Raw genomic sequence first — 23,447 nt, 5'->3', positions numbered from 1 at the left:
GAAAACTTTGACTTTGTAGGTCAGTATTATTGTGTGAATAAAATGATGATGTTAGTGTAACTGGAATCAGCACAATAAATAAAAAATTTCAGACTGAAAGATCAATATTATACTTTCATTTGTTTACTTATAGCAGTTACAAAAAATGTCATATAACTTAAATAAGTATGATGTTACGTTAGTGTCAGAGTTTTATTTAAGTGTGCACTCGTCTTGTCAGACATCACCTTTTCATGAACATTACTGTTTATTGTGAGATGCTGCACAGACAAACAAAAATGACATAAATTGTACAAAGCTATTCTTTTAATAATTAAAAGAAGAATCTAAGTTCCTTTGAATATTAAACAAGGAAATATCTTTATTATAGCATTATTACAGCATGGTACTGATGGGTTAACACTCCTAACATACAGCTATATAAAAACCTCAAATATCTGAGTTGTTCAGTTAATACATTCCATTAAAAAAGTACTTTAAATGACATTTTCACATAATTTCCTGTTTCCAAGCTTAAATGGGACTTGGCTTTCAAATATAGCACCTGATGTGCCACAAATGAACACTTCATGACTCCATGGAGCATGCGAACATCAATAAAATGATAGATTATTATCTTCATGGGAAATGGTAAAGATAGATAAAACAGCTTGGGGGGAAAAGAGAAATGTTAGATTACTGCCCCCCAAGGCTTAACTTATCCTTTCCCTTTAGCATAATAATTCAAATGTGAAAATATGTCATGACTTCAAATGAGGGATGAGAGGCAATCTAAATAGAATCTTGGTGTTTTTTTTCTTTGTTTGTTTTGTTTAACATTTTTTATTAGATGGTATTTCTATGTTTCATGTTTTACTAAAAAGACACTCGAGGAATTGATCTCAGCAATATGTCAAGACCCTCTTTGACCACATAACTCTGACTCTTTTGATGTGAACCACAATCAGGAGCATATAGAGCTTTATAGTTCCACTACACATACTATTCTGATTTCTGACTTGCTGTTTTTTATAGCTATTAATACTATTTAATGCTTTAGTTTGTTATAGTTACTCCACAGTGTCGCATTCACCTAACACATGAAAGCTTTGAGACCAGGAGGAGACACAAATTTCTTTGGGGTTGCATCAGGAGAGGCATTTAGTGTAAAAAAAAAAGAAAGAGGAAAAGAAAAAGAAAAAGTAGAGTTAGCTAAATTGGGCATGTTAAAACAACCACTGTGTTAACCCTTTGTGAATAACAGAGCAACCTAAAGCAGTTTCTATCTTAATTTCTTGTCATGGATTATGAGAAATTAACCAAAGAAATGTACTGCTGTGGTAAATGTGCTTATATGTGTAAACAACCCTGGTCAAAGAACCAGAGCTTACTGTTTTACTACTTCTATCCTATCATATTCTGTGGATACTGTATCTATCACCATAAAGGCATTCAGCCTTTCAGTCAATATCAAAACAAATAGGCAGCAAGGGATAATAAGGGATAATAACAGAAGGCAACCATGAGTCAATAGATAAGGTTATGCTGTCCATCAGACTTTGTGAAAGGAACATAAGGATGAGGCTGTGAGTAATAGGCTGCCATTCTTTCCTTGACTCTGGTCTTGTGTGAGAACTTCACTCCCACTGAGGGAGTTGCCACAGAGCAGCACAGCATGGTGGGTAATCGTCTAGGCACACCTGACAACATAGATAAATTTGTGCCAGAGGAGAGGCTCATCTTGAGTCCAATCCTCTGTTACACAGCAGAGATAACCATGCTTGTGTGCCTCTGTGCCTCTTTCGCTTTCTTTGTTCTATCTCTCTTTTACTATGCCATTATTCAAACAGCCACTATAATGCCAATACATTTATATTCATAAATTACAAACACCTACTATACAAACACAGAAAGATTAATGGACATTCAAATTAAGGATATAATCAACATTACATGATATTATTTGTAAGCAAAGATTTGGAAACAATTATGCACCAGCGTTACAAGATTTTACTAACACCTAAAAGGCATCCCATAGTCTGTGTCTATGGCAAATATATTAAAACAAAATCCAATAACTGACAACATGTCTGCAAAGAAGCTAACAGCGGAATTGGAGACAATATTCTCCTTTTATGCTCCACTTGCTGGATTATGGGGCGTTTTAAAAAAGGAGACCTAAAACTTATCCCTGCCTCACTTAAACTGAGCATCCATCACATCAGTTATTCTTCTGTGGCCCACTTCCTACCATGGAGAGGGGAATAGGATCTTTTAGGAGACTACTTAGTTCAAACACCTTGTTAACTTCAGCATGTCTCACCTATTGGATAAAGTTTATTGACAACTTCAGTTTATTCTGGAACTGTAAAGATCACTCCAAGATACTTGCTGCCAATCTATGTCCTGCTCTTGGAACATCTAATACTAATTAAACTCTGTGAATAATTCAATTCAATTTTATTTATATAGCGCCAAATCACAACAACAGTCGCCTCAAGTCGCAACAAGGACAGAATACATAGGCAGGACACCATACATAGTCAGACAGAATATGCTCCTTCCTCCTTAACTAACTCCATCCACCCTATTATCCAAAGCTTCCAGAGGATGTCCCTGTAACAACCTGCAGCCAAGCCACCTGGCTGTGACAGGTGGCTTGGCCTGAACTCACTCACTGGTCAACGTTCCACACTGAAGCTGAGCCAAATTGAAGATATATTACGCAGCAGTGGTTACACACATCACCAATCAGATGCGTATCATAGATGAGACAGACTCCATGCCACTTGTCTAAACAGTGATCCTATGTGGCAAGATCAAAAGCATTAACCAAGTGTACTCAGAGTGCACAGCTAATGCATTTAATTTATAAAGTAATATATTACAAAAAATGATCTTGATTTTATGTTTTTAACCCAAGCCTGGTTAAACGAACACAACAGTGCTATGATTACTTTTCAAAAATCTCCTCTGCGTTTCCATTTCATAGTTTCGACTATAAAAGGCAAAAAAAGGAGTGCGAATGGGCATTGTATACAATGCCAGTGACAAGCAGCTTTCATAAAGAAGATGAATTTAGAAGCTTTCCTGCTTCTAAAATCAGGTAAAACTGAGGTATTTGTACAAAAAACAAGGTGATGCCTACCAGTGTAAGTGTCTAACCAGACACTTGTTGCTCTCCTTTTGTGCAGGATCTCTCAAATTACAAAAACATCCTGTCTCAAAGTGATGCTGAAAAACTAGTTCATCCATTTATTGCTTCTAGGATATCTATTGTAATTCATTTATTATTATCATGTTGTTCTAAAACCTCCCTGCAATGCTTAAGTTACTCCAGAATGCTGCAGTACTGTCAGGGACTATAAAGACCATATACAGTGGGGCAAGAAAGTATTTAGTCAGCCACCGATTGTGCAAGTTCCCCCACTTAAAATGATGACAGACGTCAGTAATTTGCACCAGAGGTACACTTCAACTGTGAGAGACAGAATGTGAAAAAAAAATCCATGAATCCACATGGTAGGATTTGTAAAGAATTTATTCGTAAATTAGGGTGGAAAATAAGTATTTGGTCACCTCAAACAAGGAAAATCTCTGGCTCTCACAGACCTGTAACGTCTTCTGTAAGACGCTTTTCTGTCCCCCACTCGTTACCTGTATGAATGGCACCTGTTTAAACTCATCATCTGTATAAAAGACACCTGTCCACAGCCTCAAACAGTCAGACTCCAAACTCCGCCATGGCCAAGACCAAAGAGCTTTCGAAGGACACCAGGAAAAGTATTGTAGACCTGCACCAGACTGGGAAGAGTGAATCTACAATAGGCAAGCAGCTTGGTGTGAAAAAATCAACTGTGGGAGCAATCATCAGAAAATGGAAGACATACAAGACCACTGATAATCTCCCTCGATCTGGGGCTCCACGCAAGATCTCATCCCGTGGGGTCAAAATGATCATGAGAACGGTGAGCAAAGATCCCAGAACCACACGGGGGGACCTGGTGAATGACCTGCAGAGAGCTGGGACCAAAGTAACAAAGGTCACCATCAGTAACACACTACAACGGCAGGGAATCAAATCCCGCAGTGCCAGACGTGTTCCGCTGCTGAAGCCAGTGCATGTCCAGGCCCGTCTGAAGTTTGCCAGAGAGCACATGGATGATACAGCAGAGGATTGGGAGAATGTCATGTGGTCAGATGAAACCAAAGTAGAACTTTTTGGTATAAACTCAACTCGTCGTGTTTGGAGGAAGAAGAATACTGAGTTGCATCCCAAGAACACCATACCTACTGTGAAGCATGGGGGTGGAAACATCATGCCAAGGGGACAGGACGACTGATCCGTGTTAAGGACAGAATGAATGGGGCCATGTATCGTGAGATTTTGAGCCAAAACCTCCTTCCATCAGTGAGAACTTTGAAGATGAAACGAGGCTGGGTCTTCCAACATGACAATGATCCAAAACACACCGCCTGGGCAACAAAGGAGTGGCTCCGTAAGAAGCATTTGAAAGTCCTGGAGTGGCCTAGCCAGTCTCCAGACCTCAACCCCATAGAAAATCTGTGGCGGGAGTTGAAAGTCCGTGTTGCTCAGCGACAGCCCCAAAACATCACTGCTCTCGAGAAGATCTGCATGGAGGAATGGGCCAAAATACCAGCTACTGTGTGTGCAAACCTGGTAAAGACCTATAGTAAACGTTTGACCTCTGTTATTGCCAACAAAGGTTATGTTACAAAGTATTGAGTTGTATTTTTACAAATCTGTGTTTGTATTTAATCATTAGTTATTATTAAACTCTCTTCCACTCCCTTCTTTTCTCCTCTCTCTTTCTCTCCCCTCACCAACAATAGATTGTGGTGAATGGCTGCCCTTTCTGAGCCGGGTTCTTCCAGAGTTTTTTTTCCTATCAAAAGGAAGTTTTTCCTTCCCAGTGTCCCCAAGTGCTTGTTCGTAGGGATTGTGTGATTGCTTGTCTTTCTGATATTGCAGGGTTTTTACCTTACAATATAAAGAATCTTGAGGTGACTGCTTTTGTGTTTATGGTAACGTATACGTAAAATTAGGGCTGTTCAATATAACGATATATATCAGATGGCGATATGAAAACGTCTATCGTTTCATATTACGCTATTGTTTGTTTCGTGGAGTCGCAAAATAAACTGTTTACGGCAATATTTTTCATCGTTTTGATGGTCACTGTAGAATTTCTTAAAGTTCTCTCTTTCTCTTATACTTAATATAATCACCCTACGGACGGACAAGCGACTGTTTTTATGTGTTGTCGTTAGCAACAATGACGGTAAAACCATCGCGTGGCTCTGCCGTCTGCTTGTTTATTTTCCACATAAACCTTTCACAATAAAGCTGAAGATCCTGTTGAGATTTTTCAAAATAAACCAAATCACGTGAAATAGTATGCACAGTGTTTACAGACGAGAAGCTAAAAAGAGCCATCAGGTAAAAAAAAATACTCAGAGAAAACTGCAGCTGTTTCAACTTATGTAACACTCGACTCCAGGTACACGACGCCCAGCTGAAAACACTTTACGGAAGTAGAGCTGCCGAGATTCACAGAATTTACAGAAAATGTAAAATTTTTGTGATCTATATACCGGTATCGTTGTCGGCACAATAAATGTCTTATATTGGGATATGAGATTTTGGTCATATCGCAATGCCCTACGTAAAATTAAATTGAATTGAACAGTACCGAATCTGAACAAACAACACTTAAATGTGGAGTTCCTCAAGGTTCCATTCTTGGACCTCCACCATTTAACGTACAGTATGCATGTTCCCTGTTGTTCAGATTACATAATATTATAATTTCCTATCATTGTTAGCCAGAATATACACAAAGAAAAAGAAAGTCTCTGCCAATAGAAAGTGTGACACTTAAATCTTGAAATCGTGGAGTCATTGGTTCACCTAATTTTCACAGCCACATAGCGACAATTACAGTCTCAGGCTTTTCCCATCTTTTCCCCAGCTTTTTCCCATTTAAAGCAAATACAAAAAAAAAAGTAGGAGATTACTTAATGTTACTTATAATTTCAATATTAATATTACACATTACTATTACTTTACAGGTATAGTAAAATAAGATCAGACAGCTCTTATGATAAACTTAAGTATTACTTTTTAAATATTTTTGCTAAGAAAAAGAAATGTTGTAATTTACTTAGTTATTCAAAAAATGGAAAAGCCATAGAAAGAATATTTTAGGACAGAGGATGTGAAGAGAGACAGTGAGCAGTCTATCATAACATTTCCTTCTAATGCCAGTAAAGAAGTTCAAAGGGAAGAGTTCTAACATTAACATGCTGTTTCATATTACACACCTCAGGGATTACCACCCCACAGAGTGTGACGGTGAGGTTGTTTGAGCCTAAGAGGTTTAGATAGATTCTCCTTTTCTTTCTCTCTTGTCCCCTGTCTTTGTCAGCATTTATTTCACACTGATGGATTTACTGCTGGTGATGGGGCTCTGTGGCTTCCATGTGTTTAACCAAGGAGTAAATTGCCGGTTACTTTTCGGCAACTTTCTGATCTCTGTGTCAAGTCGGAGTCACCGGTGTAGAACTCAGAGCACAAGCCTCTGGCAGGGCTTTTAGAAAACATAAATGTTATGCATGTTTGTATGAGGTAATGTGTGAGCATGTTACGTAGCTGTTACACTGTAGAAGTGTGCATCAGATTGCCTATGTTTACTGCTGTCTTGCTCTCCATTTACCCTCTCATTTCCCCCAGTTGTTCCATCCATTAAATGATGCAAAGCCACATTTTTCAGTCTGCTTACACTCCCTGGTTGCTAAAAAAAAAAAAAAACATTCCCTGAAAAAGCTGCCAACCACACTAAGTCCCATATGTTGCATCACCTGCAGTGACCCTCCATATTTTTCAAGCTGTGCTCAGAGATTGGCTTGCTGGATTGATCTAACTTGTGAGGTCAAATCAGGGCCAAGTAGCTTTAAGGGAAGAGACTGGATTTCAGGCCAAAGAAATGTGCGGGCTGTTGGTCACAATCACAATAAATATGAGTGATTAATGCGTTGCAATGATTTACTTTTGTTTTTTACTTAAATATTCTCAGTCACTTATTTGTACTCAATTTATGCTGGTCTTAGTTTATAGTAGTTGCAACAGAAACATTTGAACTTTTACAGTCAAAAACATAACAAATAATTAATTGTACAAAAACATTATAATTTAGTACAGTTAAATTATACATACATAAAAAAATAGTAGGACTCAGAGAAGTAGGTCCCTTTTATTTGGGGTTTTCAGTGAAAAATATCGTAAATGTTCCTTGCACTGTACTTGGAAAGGAGTACCCCTGCATAATTGTAGTCTAGCCATTTTCTGTGATTATAAACAAAATACTCCACTCTGATTGCTGGCAGAGCTCAGAGCTCATTGAAACAGTGAATGTGCTGTGCACCAGAGCTGCATTATTTGATATTTAAGATAATGACAGCATTTAGAGAGTCATCATTCCCCATAGCCAGCTGCTTTCCACCCACTGTTGTCCATGAAAATATAGTAAGTAGGATGCTCTAGGTAAAACATTAACATTTAATCTTAATATTCAAAGACATTTTTTTGTTAATTCTCAATCAGGCATTAGTTGTGTATGCTAAGAGCTCTCCTAAAGCTGGGTTTAAAGGTGGGTATTTTTCAGTGATAAACACCCTATCTACCAACAAATACTCCCTATATATAACAAAGACAAAACACCAACTCTTGTTTTGGTTTCTCAGCCCAAAAATGCTTGCAGTCTTATTATTTTATATTTGCTTTTGCACAGGTAATATTTGCCCTGGAGTCAATTTTAGCTTTTTGCTTTTCTTGAAAGCAGCAACAATTGTGGGTTTAGTTCTAAAACATCTGCAGATGCTACATTTAATTATATTTTCAAAACATTTTTCTTTGTGACAGTACATCTTCCCGAAACACCACAGGTCACTGAACATGGTTCTAGGGATATTTATTTTTGTCATCCTGTAACTTCATATGCCAAAACTGCAGAAGTCCCTGCACCTGGCTTGTTTTCATCTAGAAATAAATCTTTTAAAAGCCTTTATAAAGCCTGAAATTGCTGTTTTATCTTTATGCGCCTATAATAACAAAATAGCCAAAATTTATTAATCTGTCACGGGTTTTGTTAGATATATGATGGACTTAGTTCAGACTGCTTCCAGTCTAACCTAAATCTAATCTTTTGAATTGCATCCACCTATCCATTTTTCTAAACCATTTATCTAAATAGAGCTGTAGAGATAGAGGGCACGTTCTAGAGAAGCTGATAGTCCATCGTGCCACTATGTTTTCGTCCTGATTTTATTATGCATTATTGTTACATTTTTTCATTCAAATATTTTTAATTGATGTCAGACTACAAGAATTTCCATTTGCATGAATTTCATCTTAATGCATGCTTGTGTCTACACATTTTTGTAGTCTAATTGAATTTATTAACATAATAAATTGAATAACTGCACAGCTTTAGTAGGTCTTCAGTGGGCATTAATATGCTGTATCTGCATGTGCTGTGTGGATTTATGAGCACTCACTGACCTGCACAAGATTCCATGACCCAATTTAGGATTTGCAAAAATCTGGTCATCCTACTTACATGATATTGAGTGTCAAAGGTGATGGATTTCTTCCCCCAATTTCAGTCTAATCCTACTCCATCCAAAGTAATATTTGCACTTTGTGTCAAGTTCTTCAGTGGATGGGAAACGTTCAAACCCATATTTCGTGTGATTATGGATTTTTTTTTCCATTTGGATATTGCATCAGTGTGTTGATAGCTGTTCATTTTACATTTAACTTGGATGACCTGACACAAGAATGATTTGTACTATTTGAGTTCTATCTCAGTATAATCTGACCTCCACAATCTGCTACTGCCTCGAGCTTTCTTCTGTTGGGTTTTGTTCACTTTAGACATTCTAGACATGAAGCGCTTTGGCTTTGAAGCAACAGAGACTTTTTGGCTGCTGCTCGATCCATCAAAGTTTAAATCTGGTAGGTGTCCATTATATGAAAAGTTTATTGAACTGTGTGCAAGATAAGACAGTATAAATGAGAAATATATCAGTCCAAAACTGTTAAATACAAATGAATTAAAAACAAACAAAGGAAAACATTTCCTCCCAATTATAAAGGAAAGGTTTGTCAATTAAAATATTTTTATTATTCTTACACTACACTTTTAAAAGATTACTAGTGATATATTTTGCAAATATAGCTTGCTCTGCATAATTAATCAAGCAATTGATAGTATATGATGGGCAAACAAAACAATAATAACCTAAGAAGTGTAGCTAAGTGAACCCTATGATCAGGCCATTGAAATTTGCTGATGATACAGTGCTCATAATTATCACTTCATCTGCCAAAACAAGGAGGAGAAGTGGATTATCTGATGGTGCAGCTCTAACAACTTGCAGTTAAACATGCTTGGAGACACTGGGCTGCAATCCGTACTGACCACTCAAGCACACAAATTATTGAATAAATAATTAAAAAACAAAACAAAAACCCTACCAGCAGAAACTCAAAGCATTTTAAAATTATATTGAGTTTATTCTTGGCTCTTTGATCAATTTGCTATTTAGTTCTTCAACCATGCTTCAAAAAATTTGAAAAGGAGAATTCTCTCCAGCCTTTGTGCACCTTCAGGGTCAGGGAACATACAGGTAAAGTCATCCTGACCCCGAACATCTCTAGACAACCTTTTTGAGCTATCTCCCTAGCTGAAAAGAACAAATGATTTTGTTGATTTTCTTTCATGATTGGCCACGTGATTGGATTGTTAAAGTGGAGATCCTCTATAATGCAATGTGGCATAACATTTGAAAAAATCTTATAAAATTTAGAGTATTTATAGACAAATTCACAAATAGAACAATACATCTCTAAAGCTTGTGTATGTTGTTTTTTTATCCCATTTTCTTTCATTTTCCCTTTTTTGCATGAGAGCTTTGGATTTCTTCCATGAAAATTGACTGTTGATTATTCTGATTTTAGCACAAGACAATGTATTATTTAGAATTTTCCACATAGTGCTTTCTTCTTCCATTTCTTCATCTCAGAAAAAATGTCTTATTCTTCCTTCTCCATCCTCTTTATCCAACAACAGCAATGAAGAGTATCACAGAAAAATATAATAGCAAGATTCCATTTTAATCCTCTTCTTAACACATCTCTCATCCTTTGTCTTGTGCTCTCTCAATCTCTATTAAATTTCACCGTCCCAGAGCAGATCCGGTTCATCGTCATGGTAGCCATTAAAGTGTTATGATTTTCAATAACATTTTATAGACTTTGGGCATAAGAGGCCTATTTACAAAATGAAATGATGAGACATCAGTGAGGAGTAAGAAACGCATGGTCATCATGTTAACTCAGAGAGGTTGAAACTCAGTGGAATGATCAATCAATTTATATAGTGCAACTAGGATTTCTGCTTCGGGTCTCTGGGAAAGAGCTAGGTTATGTCATATTATCATATCAAATACCTGCATGGAGGAAAACCATTGAGATATTTAAAGTAGTTGCCCTCCTAAAAGTTTGTTTTAAAAAACGTTGCAAAAGTTGTGGTGTTTTTTAGGTAGAGAAGTATCTTGCTGAATGTGTACAGCATCGTTGTCAGCAAAAATTACCAATCATACTTCATAATTTGTCACCTAATGCTCTTTGATTTTCAGTAGGTTAAATAAATTTAATGGCTTAAATATTTAATCATCTCACAGTGTTAGTCAACCCCATCAAAATTACTTTGATCATGAAAATGTTTAACTATTGTTAGGAAGAAAAAGTAATCTAACATCATTTATGCAAATCTAGTTGACATGTAGTAACATTGGGGTAACGGGAAAAAAAAACCCAATGTGCTCAGAAAGGTGTAGCTGGCAAGGCAACAACAGAAACGGTTTTATTAGCAGTGGTACTGAAGAACAAGATCTAAACTAACTGAAATGACATTTACAGAGTTCAGTGTGCTGTAGCTGACTATCTAATCAGCCTTCAAATGAGCAATGTTAGTACTGAACGTCCCTGGATCTCGAAAGAAACAAAAAAGTAATTTAATTAAGTAATTTAAGGCTTTACACCTACAGCTATTCTAAGTACATCTGCTTTTTATACTTGGTGGTGAGGTAAATTATGCAGAGAGCATGCAAAAGACTTGAATTTAGTGTTACACAAGCCTTTAGTGAGGCTTGGCTTGGTGATGTGCAGACGTCTTTTAAATGAGGACACAAGTAGGTCACTTCCTCAACATTATCATTTTTGCTTAGGGGGAATGTTGCACCTCCCATCAGTAGTTTTCTTCATCTGGCTCTAATGAGCTAATTACTGACTTGGTCCAGTGCAGCAATGGTTGTCTCACTGTTACCTCACCTGCAAGATTTTCTTTTTTCCAGGATGTTTTCAAGATGTTTAAAATAGAAAGTATGCTGACAAGGATTAAGTATGAATTGTTTGACAACATGAAGTAAAAGAGAACACAATTCTTGTGCAACATGTTTGTCATTATTTGTTACCAAGGTCATGCAGCATTTGTGCATATAACATTTTAGTTCTTGTTCTTGTGTTGACAAAAATGTTATTTTAAGAGATTAAAATCTCACCTTAGACCATATAATACGGTACCATCTGGGTGCAGTCGGATCATTCTGTTTTTTACTGTGACACCATGGACAAACGATTTCTTGTCGTTGAGGAAATAGGTGTCAGGCACCCAGAGCTGGTCAGCGACCCGGTTATCTAAGGTCAGGTTGAGGGGGATGTCAGAGTAGGACAGCCGCTTGTCTCGCCATGCCTGCTGGAAGTACATTGTCAATGTGTAGTCCTGCAAGTGCACAAAGATGGGCAAAGGAGGACAGAGAAAAGAAAAGAGCAAGAAAATAGAGGGTAAAGATAAAATGGTAGGAAAGGAGTTGGGGAAGCATGGAGGAAAGATGAATAAAACAGAGAGATGGAGAAAAACAACAGAAGAGGTGGTTACTTCCCCCCAAAAAACAAGCATTTTACACAGCTGGTCTGTAAGACTTTTCTTATGCAAACTCCTAGATTAGACCAGACTAGACAGGCTTCAATATTGGATGAAGTTCACTTTAAAGCAAATGAAATAGTAGCACTACAGGCCAAAAAACCCTCAGTACAAAGCAACTGGGAATTCCTTCTGTTCATAGAAACATGAGGTTAAGACAGATAGTGTGAAAGAGTGTGTATGTGTCAGAGAGAGGAAGAGAGCGAGGGAGAAAGATGGCTCGTGTTTGGTGTGTAAGTGTGTGTATGTTTTTGTCAGTATGGCTGTGGAGTATAGCACATGTCAGTGGCATGTCCAGTTGGTTTAATGCGAGTGTTTGTGTATTTTTGACTCATGTGACTCATACATAGAAGAGAGAGAGAAAGACAAAGCAAGAGAGACCGCATATTTGAGAAAACTCTAAATAACCTCCAAGCAACCTCAAAAAATAAGTTTTACCGAGTATTTCCTACATGCTCTATTTCCTTTGACAGTGGCTGTCTTTCTGGGATTAAGAACTGTTTGGGTTTGCTGTGTTGTGCTTGCATAACATATTCACCCATCTACTGTTTGCTCAGCCCAAAAGTGGAACGCTAGATATCTCAGTCAAGTCAAATGAAGAAATGTATAGAAAGCGCACTCTCTCACAGAATGTATTCGAGTTGCAGAAATCACTAACAGGAAAGGATTTTGGCTTTTGCTTAATGTTCTCCTAAGACGTGGAAATCTAGAACCAACAGTAACTGTTAGTAATGAGACAGAGAGCTCACCTGCCTACCACACAACTAAGGGCTCAGCTTATCAAAGGAAAGCTGAGCTCTTCTTTAGTTCAAAATTTGTTAAAACCCTTAATAAATTCTATACATTTTGATCATTGTAGTTCTATGTGTGACCTGAATTAAGCTGAATGGTATTCCTTTTTTTTCTGCCACTGGCTTTTGGATTTGGGCAGTAGTTCTGCTGTGAAGCAATGTTTTGATAAGAGAGTTCCTGTTACAAGCATTCAAGGTTGAGGGTGCATGGAGTGCAATGCAAATTACTTCTGACTGTTTATTTCACTTCTGCAATTAGTGGGGTAATGTGCCAGGAAATGTACCACTGCAAAAACAACTACATTAGCAAACCTTAAAAAAAAAGATGATCAAATAAATCCCTCAAATCTACTATGTGAGCCAGGATGTTGACTGTGATCTTAGCATTTAAATTCAAAGAGCAGCAAGCACTGACTGTGATTTCTGTCACAGCTAATTTAGGCTTGCTATCACCTTGCTCTGTCTGTAAAATGTCATGACAATAATACAACATTACAGTAAATACTGACACCAACATTAAATCACACAGAACATGCAACTTGTAGGATGTTACTGAAAAAAAAAGAGAAATGGTGATATGAGCTGCAGTTATGGAAGCACAATTTGCTCAATTTGTTTATTTCTGAATGCAATTGTTTATCACGAAGTTTGTATACAACACTGCACAGCATTGTCCACAGCTCAGTCTATTGAACTATTTATTTGTATTATTTAATCTTATATTTTTATATAGCTAACATTGCAGCTTCCTTCCACTTATGTTGTATTAAAGCTGACCTTGTGGCCTAGCAGGTGAATAAATGATCAAACTCTCTACACTAGCAAAACTGAACATGAGGATTTGTCAGTAAAAAACTGGTTTTGTCAAAATAAACCCATAAGTCATAGCGGTAGATGTGAAAAACATCTACTGCTGTAATAATACAGTATCATTCTATATTGTACTTTACAGTATAGAGCAGTAGTACAGTACTTTTGTGGTAGAAACTATGCTGTCAATAACCGGCAATGAATATATGAATAAATGTACAAGGAAATCTGATCTACAGTGCACACATCACCTGAAACTCATAGAGCAGCTTAATAATTTATTTTTTTTAAAAATACAAGAAGTGTGATAAATTGCAAGAAAATTCCCTGTTGGTAAATCTGGGGCACGTTAAAAATAGTCAAGCCAGCAGTCAGATGCTCATGTAGCTTACTGCAGTAAGAAGCCTACCAATCATCCATGAAAAACTAAGTTAAACAAACTTGCTGTCTCAGGGAACTTTTTGTCATGACTGGCACATCCACTTCCTGGCAAAGAGGCTGAACATGCATTTTTGAGTATGCCTGTTGGCTACAGATCTGACATCCAACAGCACCTTGGGAACTAGAGGCTTGGATATCGACTGTATGGAGTCAGGAAAATGGGAGCAGCTTTCAGAGTAAAACCGCTGTCTGACTTAAATCGGTTTTGTCATGTTGCTGTTGTTTGTACCTTATTTGGCTTGGGTGCTGACAACCATGAGTTTGGGAACTGGGTTTTTCAAGACATAAACAGTAGAGTGGCAATACTAGCATCCAATACTATAATTAGACTTGGAATAGGAACAGAGTGACACTGGTAAATTTAGGGTCACACATAGTTTGGAATTGTGTAAACACCCATTTCATATAATTTCATTATAGTCTTTGTGCCATTTACATGGATTCATCCATATAATACCTTACTGGCAATAAATCAAGAATGTACATTATTTACTTAATTTATGATAAAAATAATAAAATAATAATAATGGGAAACCTTACTTCTGCATCTCCATTTAAAAGTTCATTAGGAGGCTTAATAACATGTTGGAAGACTTTTGGAAACAAGAGATGCTAAAACCCAACGTTAAAGAGACATTAAAATTAAAACAAATGTTTTATTGTGTCTTTTCAGTAAATAACTATAGTCATCTAATTTCTGGGTAGCCTCAGTCTTGCGCCAACAGATCCTTTACTGCACGTGCTGCCTTTGCAACATTTCTGTCCCGGATTGGAGGTTACGTAACAGCTCACACTCTGCTCTTTCTGCCATGCTATGCACCACAGCACGTGTGACTGAAGAGATGCTTGTTGAAATGTTCCCCTCCTATACTATCTCTGATGCCCTTATTAGACACAGCATCACACAAAAGCATTCATGTGATACATGGAACAATAGGAATGCTTTTGTACCTCTTCCTCACAAACACACAGATGTTTTTGTCTGGACACTGAAAATGACATTTCAATTATGTGTTGCACCTTTTTACAAATGTTCCTTGTAGAACTGCAGTTTGTACACAAGGGTCTGTTAATGTGTTGTAAATGTGTATGCTCTTCTTGTGGCATTACAGTCTTGACTAATAAAGGAATACAAGAAAAGAACCGTGATTTTTACCTACAACTCTCTACAAGTTTTCCATTCTTAAAGAATTCTTTGCACTACATAATAACTTTTTCGATCTTATGTTGCACTCACAGTTAGGTCCATATCTATTTGCACAATGACAATATTGTGGCCGACACACAGAGACGACACTGATGATACTTTCATCGTGATTTCTTTCACGCTCAAATTCAGAGCTCCAATGAACAGATGTTTCATCTGCATAGTCTGATCATTTAGGTATAGGACTCTGAACTGTTGGGATTATGTGTAAATTTGATTATAATTTGTAAACAGTTAATTCAATGCTTTTGATTTAAAGGTTAAAATTGTATCTTTTTGATTCAATATCCACTCCAATGGTGCACAGAGGCAACATCACAAAAAACAAAACAAAACTGTGCCACTGCCCAAAAACTTCATTTAAAGCCACAATTCCCACAAGGCAAAGTCCACTTTCTGAATTTGAAATACTCTTTAGAAATAGTGTAAAAAAATAAATAAATAAAGGACAGCCTTGGTGGAAAAAGAAGGGTGTTAAATGGCCTGCGGTTTGGTTATTAAACTGAGTGAATGTTTCAGTTGTCATCCCTGAGAGCCTATTATTGCACACCGATCTGCTTGAGGAGGCTGTGGTTTGCTGAGCAGGACAGGCCCTGTGGAGGTGCCACTGTGGCTAGTTTACAGTGAACATAAAGCTCCCCTCAAAAACAGTTATAGTGCATCTCTCTTGTGGAGGAAAGAGGTTGTAAATCACCAGAATAACTGCAGCGGGTGTGTGCATGTAAGTGCAAGGGAGGCTGTCATAACAACAGTCATAATGAGCATCGGTATATAAACTATGCTGGAGAGAGATAGAGAGATGGAGAGAAATGAAAAAGGAGACAGAGTGAAGCAGGAAGAATGATATTGAATTTACGTGTGCAGAATATGCTGTGCTCCCACACTGTCAAAGAGGGGACAATGCGAAGTGATCATTAAATTTTCACACACAACCCTATGACATGATCCATTATATCTAATAACCAATATCCAATTCAGCAGGATGCTTTACACTCTGCAATAATTGTTTCTTTTTGGAAGGTTAAATATATTATTAGAGTTTTTTGGAACAACTAAAAAAAGAAATTCTATAATCTATAAGACAGTTGGTCAAACTGCTTTTGATTGCTTCTCTATAACATGTTGTTAGTAAGTAAGTCTGTTAAAATACTGTAGAAATTTTATTTTACAGAAATTACAACTCCATATATAGACACTGGAAATATATAGTACTCTTCTGAAAAAGCAGTAAAGTCAATCATGTCATGGGTGCACTCCACTCTATATCCTGCTGTAAGATTGTTTCTATATGCTTATTCTGCTCAGCTTGCCAACAGCATTCATCGCTATAGAGGTACTGTCATTATAAGTCTTAAGTTGCAGCTATCTCAGTGAAATGCAAATGGGAAAGGCGACAATTATTTCCCAGAGCATATTCAAGTAAGTCCTTTAGACTGCTTATAATCTTGAGCTATCTTACTCCTAGCTATGGATGATGACCCTCAATTAGTCGTAATGACCAGGATTTCTTCTAAAATAAAACAAATCTGTGTTTAATCCAAGCACGTATCTTATCTAAAAACAGTACACGGGAGAGTTATGAGTCATAAACAACACAGAAGAACACATGGAAAGCCCCTCCATCCACTTAGGAAAGTGATTCAATTCCAGACAGTTTAGGTCAGGCCATTATGTTGAAAGAGTGACAAAAAAGATACTCACAGTCACGCACTAAATTAAGTGATAATCAGTAGCTCTATATAGTATAAACTACCTAATGCCCATGTGTGTATATGTATCTTAAGTGAGCAGGTAATCTGCAACAAACTTCAACATATTCTGAAAGGCCATGCAGATGGTTTGTTCCCGAAATGCTCAAACTATTATTTCTGTCATAAATTGTCCTTGAATATCTTTTCTCCAGTACACTAGAAAAAAATAAAACTAAAGCTCCTTCTACATCTTTTTCAAATACATTGTTGAAGACCAGTTTTGTGAACTCACGAAGAAGAAAAACTACTGAAAACCCCAAAATAAAGGTGCTCCAGCTACCCAGTCTGACCTCGTCAACCCCACTCATCCTTCAAGCCGCCCTGTCTACTAACCCTCTCATCCTCATCGCTGCACGGCATTAAAGCTTTTTCTTCAGGTCTTTCTGTCTTATTCTTTTTTGTCTTGTGTTGTAAGCCCTTGTATAAACTCTGCTTTGTGTATCTGACAATTATTTTTTCTTCTTGTTTTTGGAAAAATAAGTAAAACAACAAAAAACAAAAACAACAAAAAACAAACAAACTATATAGTAGCATACTTTTTTTTTTTATCAGCGTCTTACCAAGACGACACAAAAATATATACAAGCATCCATTTGTGATCTACATATTTGTTTTTGAGTACAGGTTTTACATTGAATGCTCTTCCTGATACAATTATCTCAATTTTTTCTAGTGAATGATAAAATATTTTCTTCATATTTAGGGGAGACAAAAAAGATGGTATGTTTTTGCATTCAACTTCAACCAATTATCCAGTATCAAGTCTGGGTCACAGGGGCCTCAGTCTAAGCAGAGGCACCCAGACATCCTTCTCCATAGGTAACTTTTCCAGTATATTGCCTTTAGCATGTCCTAGGACTCCCTCGGAGCTTCCAGCAGGACATGACCAAAACACCTGACTTAGGTGGCTCCAAAGAGACATCCTAGTTAGATGTCAAATTAACTCACTACACCTTTCTCCCTTTCCCCTTGCTTCTAAACAAAACAGTAACATTAGAACGCCACATTAGAACTTGGGGCAGCAAGTTCTCTCCAACCTGGAGTGTCCATCTTTTTCCAGTCTGAAGCCACGACCCTCTCATAGTTTCAGACTTGGAGGTGCTATTTCTCATCCCAAGCACTTCCCGCTCAACTACAAACCACTCCAGTGTAAGCTGGAGTTCGTGGCTTGGTAAAGTCAAAAGCACAACATCAGCAAAAGGCAGAGACAACATCCTGAAATCACCAAACCTGATAACCTCAACCTCTTGGCTGTGACCTGGCTGAGTGGCTGACTCTAAGTCTGAGTTATTGCTACCAATGTAAAACAAGCTCACGCTATGGTAGCACACGGACTGGACTCAGTAGCTTGCAACAACTGGACTGATATCTGACACTCTGAACAACTCTAAGGACACCCTGAAGGATGTGATTGGATACCTCGACTAAGTCCACAAAACATATTTATTGGGCAAACTCCCACTGGTCCAGTATTTTGCAACCAGGATGCAAACCAAATTGTTGCTATTGAATATGGGGTTTGACAAATGGAGGTAGCTTCTTCAGTACCCTGGAACAGACCTTCCCAGGGAGGCTTAAGAGTATTGGAATACACCCTCCAGCCAATCTTGAGGTACCAGTCCATGTAATGTTGCAGAGGTGTGTGTCAGCTAACCTAGGTCAGGCCCACAATATCCGGGGCATTAAGAAACTCAATGTGAACTTCATTTGACCCAACTTCTTAGTGGCAGGGTTGTTTAATTATCTACTCCAGTGATTGGCACATTATTTGCCTAGTCCGCAGACTTCTCCCAATATGGGAATTGGATTGAGGAAATGCAGCAGCATCCCATTATCACTGTATACTGTGTGAGCAGAGCAGCGCTTTCCCCTTCTCAGCAGGCTTATTCACTCCTTCACACACATTCATACAAGCATTTTTTTTTTAGTGTCTACATGCTTTCTATCTAAACTTCACAAACACATTCACACTCTGATGAATGCATTGGGAGCAACTCAGAATTCAGTATCTTGCCCAAAAATACTTTGGCAGACTGGAGCAGCCAGTGATCAAACCACTAACCTTCAAACTACAACCTACTCCACCTTCTGAGACACAAACACCCCAACAGTTTGGAAAAATCAGTTTAAGACCAACATGGCTGCCAAAGCTGCATTCCACTTGGCCTACCACCCTTGAAAAGGTCTTTTTAGCTTGATGGCCCTCTGTTCACCTTCAGTTTATGGGTTGCCACCACAAGTATAGGCCCCAACTGTGTTAAAGCCACAGCTCCATACAGACATTTTAGCAATGCAGGTGTGGAACATGGTACACTGCCACCTTATTGAATGGTACACTAGGACGGTACACCACCTGATCCAGGTTACTACCAAGTTGTGTTCAGCTGATTGCTCAGCTCACACTCTATTTAGTGTTTATAGTATATATACAATTTTAAAGCTTAAGGAGTATATATAGCTATATATTCTAAGGCATAATGTAACTTAGATATGGTAAAGAAATTAACAAAAACTGTGAACCAAATACACAAAGCAGAAAAATAAATAGCAGAAGTCATGGAAAGTGATTTGTTTTGATTGTAAGTGAACAAGGCTGGACTAGAGTGGGAATACAAAGTCTACATCAAAAGAGAAAAGGTGAGGGCCAGAATAAGGATTACTAAATACTATAGATCTCCTTCTTCTAACTAACCTTGAAGAAAGTTTTCCTATTGAGAGATGTGGAACAGTGTGGTTAGTTTGCAGAAAGGAATTGTGTGTGTGTGTGTGTGTGTGTGTGTGTGTGTGTGTGTGTGTGTGTGTGTGTGTGTGTGTGTGTGGGGTGGAGTGGAGAGGTATGGGGGCAAATGAAAGGCACTGGAAAGCTCAGTGGAACGGTAATGCAAATTGCTTTTATTCTCACTGCTCTTCATTCCCAGTCAGCACCAGCTATGACCTCCCTCTGAAACATTGTCTCCCCTCCATTTTTATTTCCTCATCTCCTCCAACTATTTATTTTTTTCTTATTTCATGCTATTTTTTCCCATTTGAGCTCAGATTTTCCCCACTCCTTTGATGAATATCCTTCCATCTATTTCCCCTGGAGCTTTTCCTCTCTCCCTAGATTCTTCTCTCCATCTTTCTTAATCTCAGAGGACTTCTTGTTGCATTTACTGCATGTGGTTTGGGAAATAAATAGGTGGGAATTCATCAATGGGGAATTTTAATAGCTGGTATCATGATCACTAAGCAGATGGAAGCCATCTTGAGAACATGAAATTTCCCCTTGTGGGACTAATAAAAGTATCTTATCTTATCTTATCTTATGACAGGTGGTGTATCAGCCTCTAAGGTGCTATATGAGTTCTGTAGCTGTTCAATTCCATTAAGGATTCTGATTTAAATATCTCCTCTCCAGTTTATTACCCCAAACTGTATATCCTGCATTCAGGTAAAATCAACCAAATTTTGACTGAAAAAAACACAAAACAATGATTTTCATATTTAACACATTCACCTAATTTTGTTTAAATTTATTTCTGAAGTGCAGTAACCTTGAATACTGGGGTTGAATACTAAAGCATCCTGACTGTAAGGCCTCTATCACTCTTTCTGCTTCATTTTCTTTGTTCTTCCTCTATTTTGCAATATCTTTAGTGAGGACGAGAAGTGATCACTTCGCCACTCACCCATATGCCCATACTTTAGTACACCAGTACTTCAGTTCCTCCAAAAAAGCCCTCCAACAACAAGTGGCTTTCAATTTCCTGTCTCCCATGGCCCTCACCCCATCATCGACAGGGTACGGGAAACCTGGAATAGGGCACAGCATTTCTAAAGAAGTCTAATAATAAACATCCATCCCTCCAGAGCAGAGTGACATATATTTCTCAGTCTGGGGTTATGATTCAGAGCTGTATCTAGAACAGCTTGCACACTGCATGGAGTAAATAGGCAACAGGAAACCACACAAGGGCTGCTGCGGGGGTTTTGTTTGGCCTGTTTGCTCCAGAATTAATAACACTAGTATTTGTTTATAGGTGGTCAAGCTGAGAGAAAATACATATAATGTAAAAATATATCAAACAGATGCAAAAAAAATAAATGAGTTTTTTTAAATCATATTTTTCAGTGATTAAACCTCATAATCACAAGTGTAAGCAAATTTAAGGGATTCTTGTAAAATTTTCCCAAATTATTAGGACCAGTATTATTAGTGTTCTCTTGATTAATACATGAGATTGGAGTGATAAGAGTAGCAAATGTGAGTTTATTAGAAAGAGTATGATCAATTTTGTTTGTTGCTCAGGTCTTGAGATTTAATTTCCATGAGGATATTTATCTGACCAAAACTGTTTATACTCTTTTTATATATAAAATACATCATCTGGTCAAAATCCAGACGATGTATTTTAATAACTGCCAGATTCTTGTTTGTTTACTTTGCTTAATCTTTCTTTCCATCATGTAGCTCCTGTCTCTCTATTTTGTCTCTTTCTGTGTGTCACCCATTTTCCCCCTCTATACTTTTCATCATTTACTTTGGCCTGGACATAGCTTTCAAAAGCGATCGCTGAAGGTGAATTGAATTTAGAGGAACCTTTATTTCCCAGAGTTCTCCCAAAGCAGAGGTTAAAATCTTTGCCAGTTGGCAGCTGTGTAGCGTAACTGACTACATACAATTTATTAGAGACGATTGGAGCATCTGCAGGCCCTTTTGCATCCCCGGAGAGTAGTAGAGTGGAGTGGCAATTCAGAGAGGGGGTCAGTGGGGGGTGATGGGGAAGAGAAGAGAGGACAGAGTAGGACGCAGATTATTAGGGTGCTTTTGAATTTCACTTAAAGACAGGGTGTAGCTGATGGAGCTTTCAATCTCATTCACATCAGATGGCTAGCTAGCCAAAGAGATGAAGGGGGAAAAAAAATTAGTCTGTCTCAGTGCATGTTATTTGTTCCACTTACCGCTCCTGCTTTCAAAGATTGCATGTGTGGGTTTTGGGTGGGGGTATGTGTGTGTGGGCAGGTATATGTGTGTGACCTGCATGTCTCATGACGCTAAATGTGTGGTGCACACTGCATGCATATACTCATTTGAAAACTTGTCAAATATCTACCTTTCTGATGCTCCTGAGGCTCTCTACAACTATCCTTTTACTACAGCACATATACAATGCACATAGAAATACGCTGATCTACTGGACTCCAGCATCTCATGCATTATGGACGTTTGGGGAACTGAGGAAGAACCTGTTTGTTATTCAAGTTGTGTAACAAGAAGTACACAGCACACATACACATTGTCAACAGTGAGCTAATGCAGTATCTCCAGATCGAAGGAAAATATACAACCACAGTGAGCATAAAAAAATTGGCTATAAAGATATGCATGACCCACAAATACAGTTTATTCCAGTTTACCTATGTAGCTAGGAGCAAATGTCTCTTTCTTTTTCATGCACATAGTTTTGTGACTTCAGATTTGATGGTCTGAATACAGTATCTCCTTGAGCTAGGATACCCTTGAAGAAGCAATATTTCCTCACAGCTGGATTGACCTACAATACACACAGGGGTGCTTTAGGGGTGTCAGTGCCAAAATGTATGTATGTGTATGTGGGGCAATGCCATACAAGGATAACACTAGAAATGTGTTATTGTGGACCATAATTCTATCTGTCTTGACAACACTACAAAAACATATAAAATATCAGTGATGGGAAGGGCATAAAGTGGAATGATAACTGCAAAGCCATTTTAAGTACGAACAAATGATGATTTGAAACAGATGACCTACATACTTGAACTTGCATTGCTTTCACTGAAACTAAATGTAATAGGCTGCAAATGTATCACTTTTTAGGAAGGTGCAAGTCCATATATGATAGTGCAGGAGAGATCCTAAGCAAATAGATCAGTTTGAATTGTTTTGAGAACTATATTTGCCATCATGAATGTATACCATTAATAATCTCAGATGAGCATCAAGAAGCCTTAATGCTCAAAGTGCTCTACAAACAAAAATACAATTCAACATTTTTTCATATTTCACCTTCCATTTAAAAATATTTAAGTATCTGCTTCAAAAAGTACACAGAAGACAGTAACAGGTAAGTTTCTTAGATTTGTGTGCATTTACTAACACACCAATTAGGCATTCAAAAAACATTGAACTTTGATATTTAATTAATAATAAAATCTCCTTTGGCCACAGTTACTTAAACATTAACTTTTAATCGGAAACTTTAGTCATGCATACTATTCAAGATGACTATAGGGCAATCCGTTTTCACACAGCTGTGTTAGTGAAGCCATATTCTTTGAATGTCCAATGTGAATAAGTCCCTTGAGATCATGTCTGTTTGGTTAAGGTTTGAGGTCTTACATGGCAACTCCAAAAGGCTGAATATCTTTGTGTGGTTTG

The 23,447-nt window shown here is 37.7% G+C and overlaps 1 protein-coding gene across 2 annotated transcripts in view; it reads right to left on the bottom strand.

Annotated features, from left to right (window-relative positions):
• gabrb2b (gamma-aminobutyric acid type A receptor subunit beta2b) overlaps positions 1-23,447 on the bottom strand; it is a 67,294-nt gene that overhangs the window by 27,080 nt on the left and 16,767 nt on the right. The window contains exon 4 of one of the 2 annotated variants that reach the window (XM_080867578.1): positions 11,626-11,846. In XM_080867578.1, coding sequence (XP_080723704.1) covers positions 11,626-11,846 — 221 coding nt within the window. The remainder of the gene's footprint in view (positions 1-11,625; positions 11,847-23,447) is intronic. The other variant, XM_080867579.1, reaches the window with a different exon arrangement.

This window comes from Rhamphochromis sp. 'chilingali', assembly GCF_963969265.1.
Source record: "Rhamphochromis sp. 'chilingali' genome assembly, chromosome: 19".
Lineage (NCBI taxonomy): Eukaryota > Metazoa > Chordata > Actinopteri > Cichliformes > Cichlidae > Rhamphochromis > Rhamphochromis sp. 'chilingali'.
Note: the sequence above shows the minus strand (reverse complement) of the source record. Positions and strands in the feature narration are given on the sequence as shown.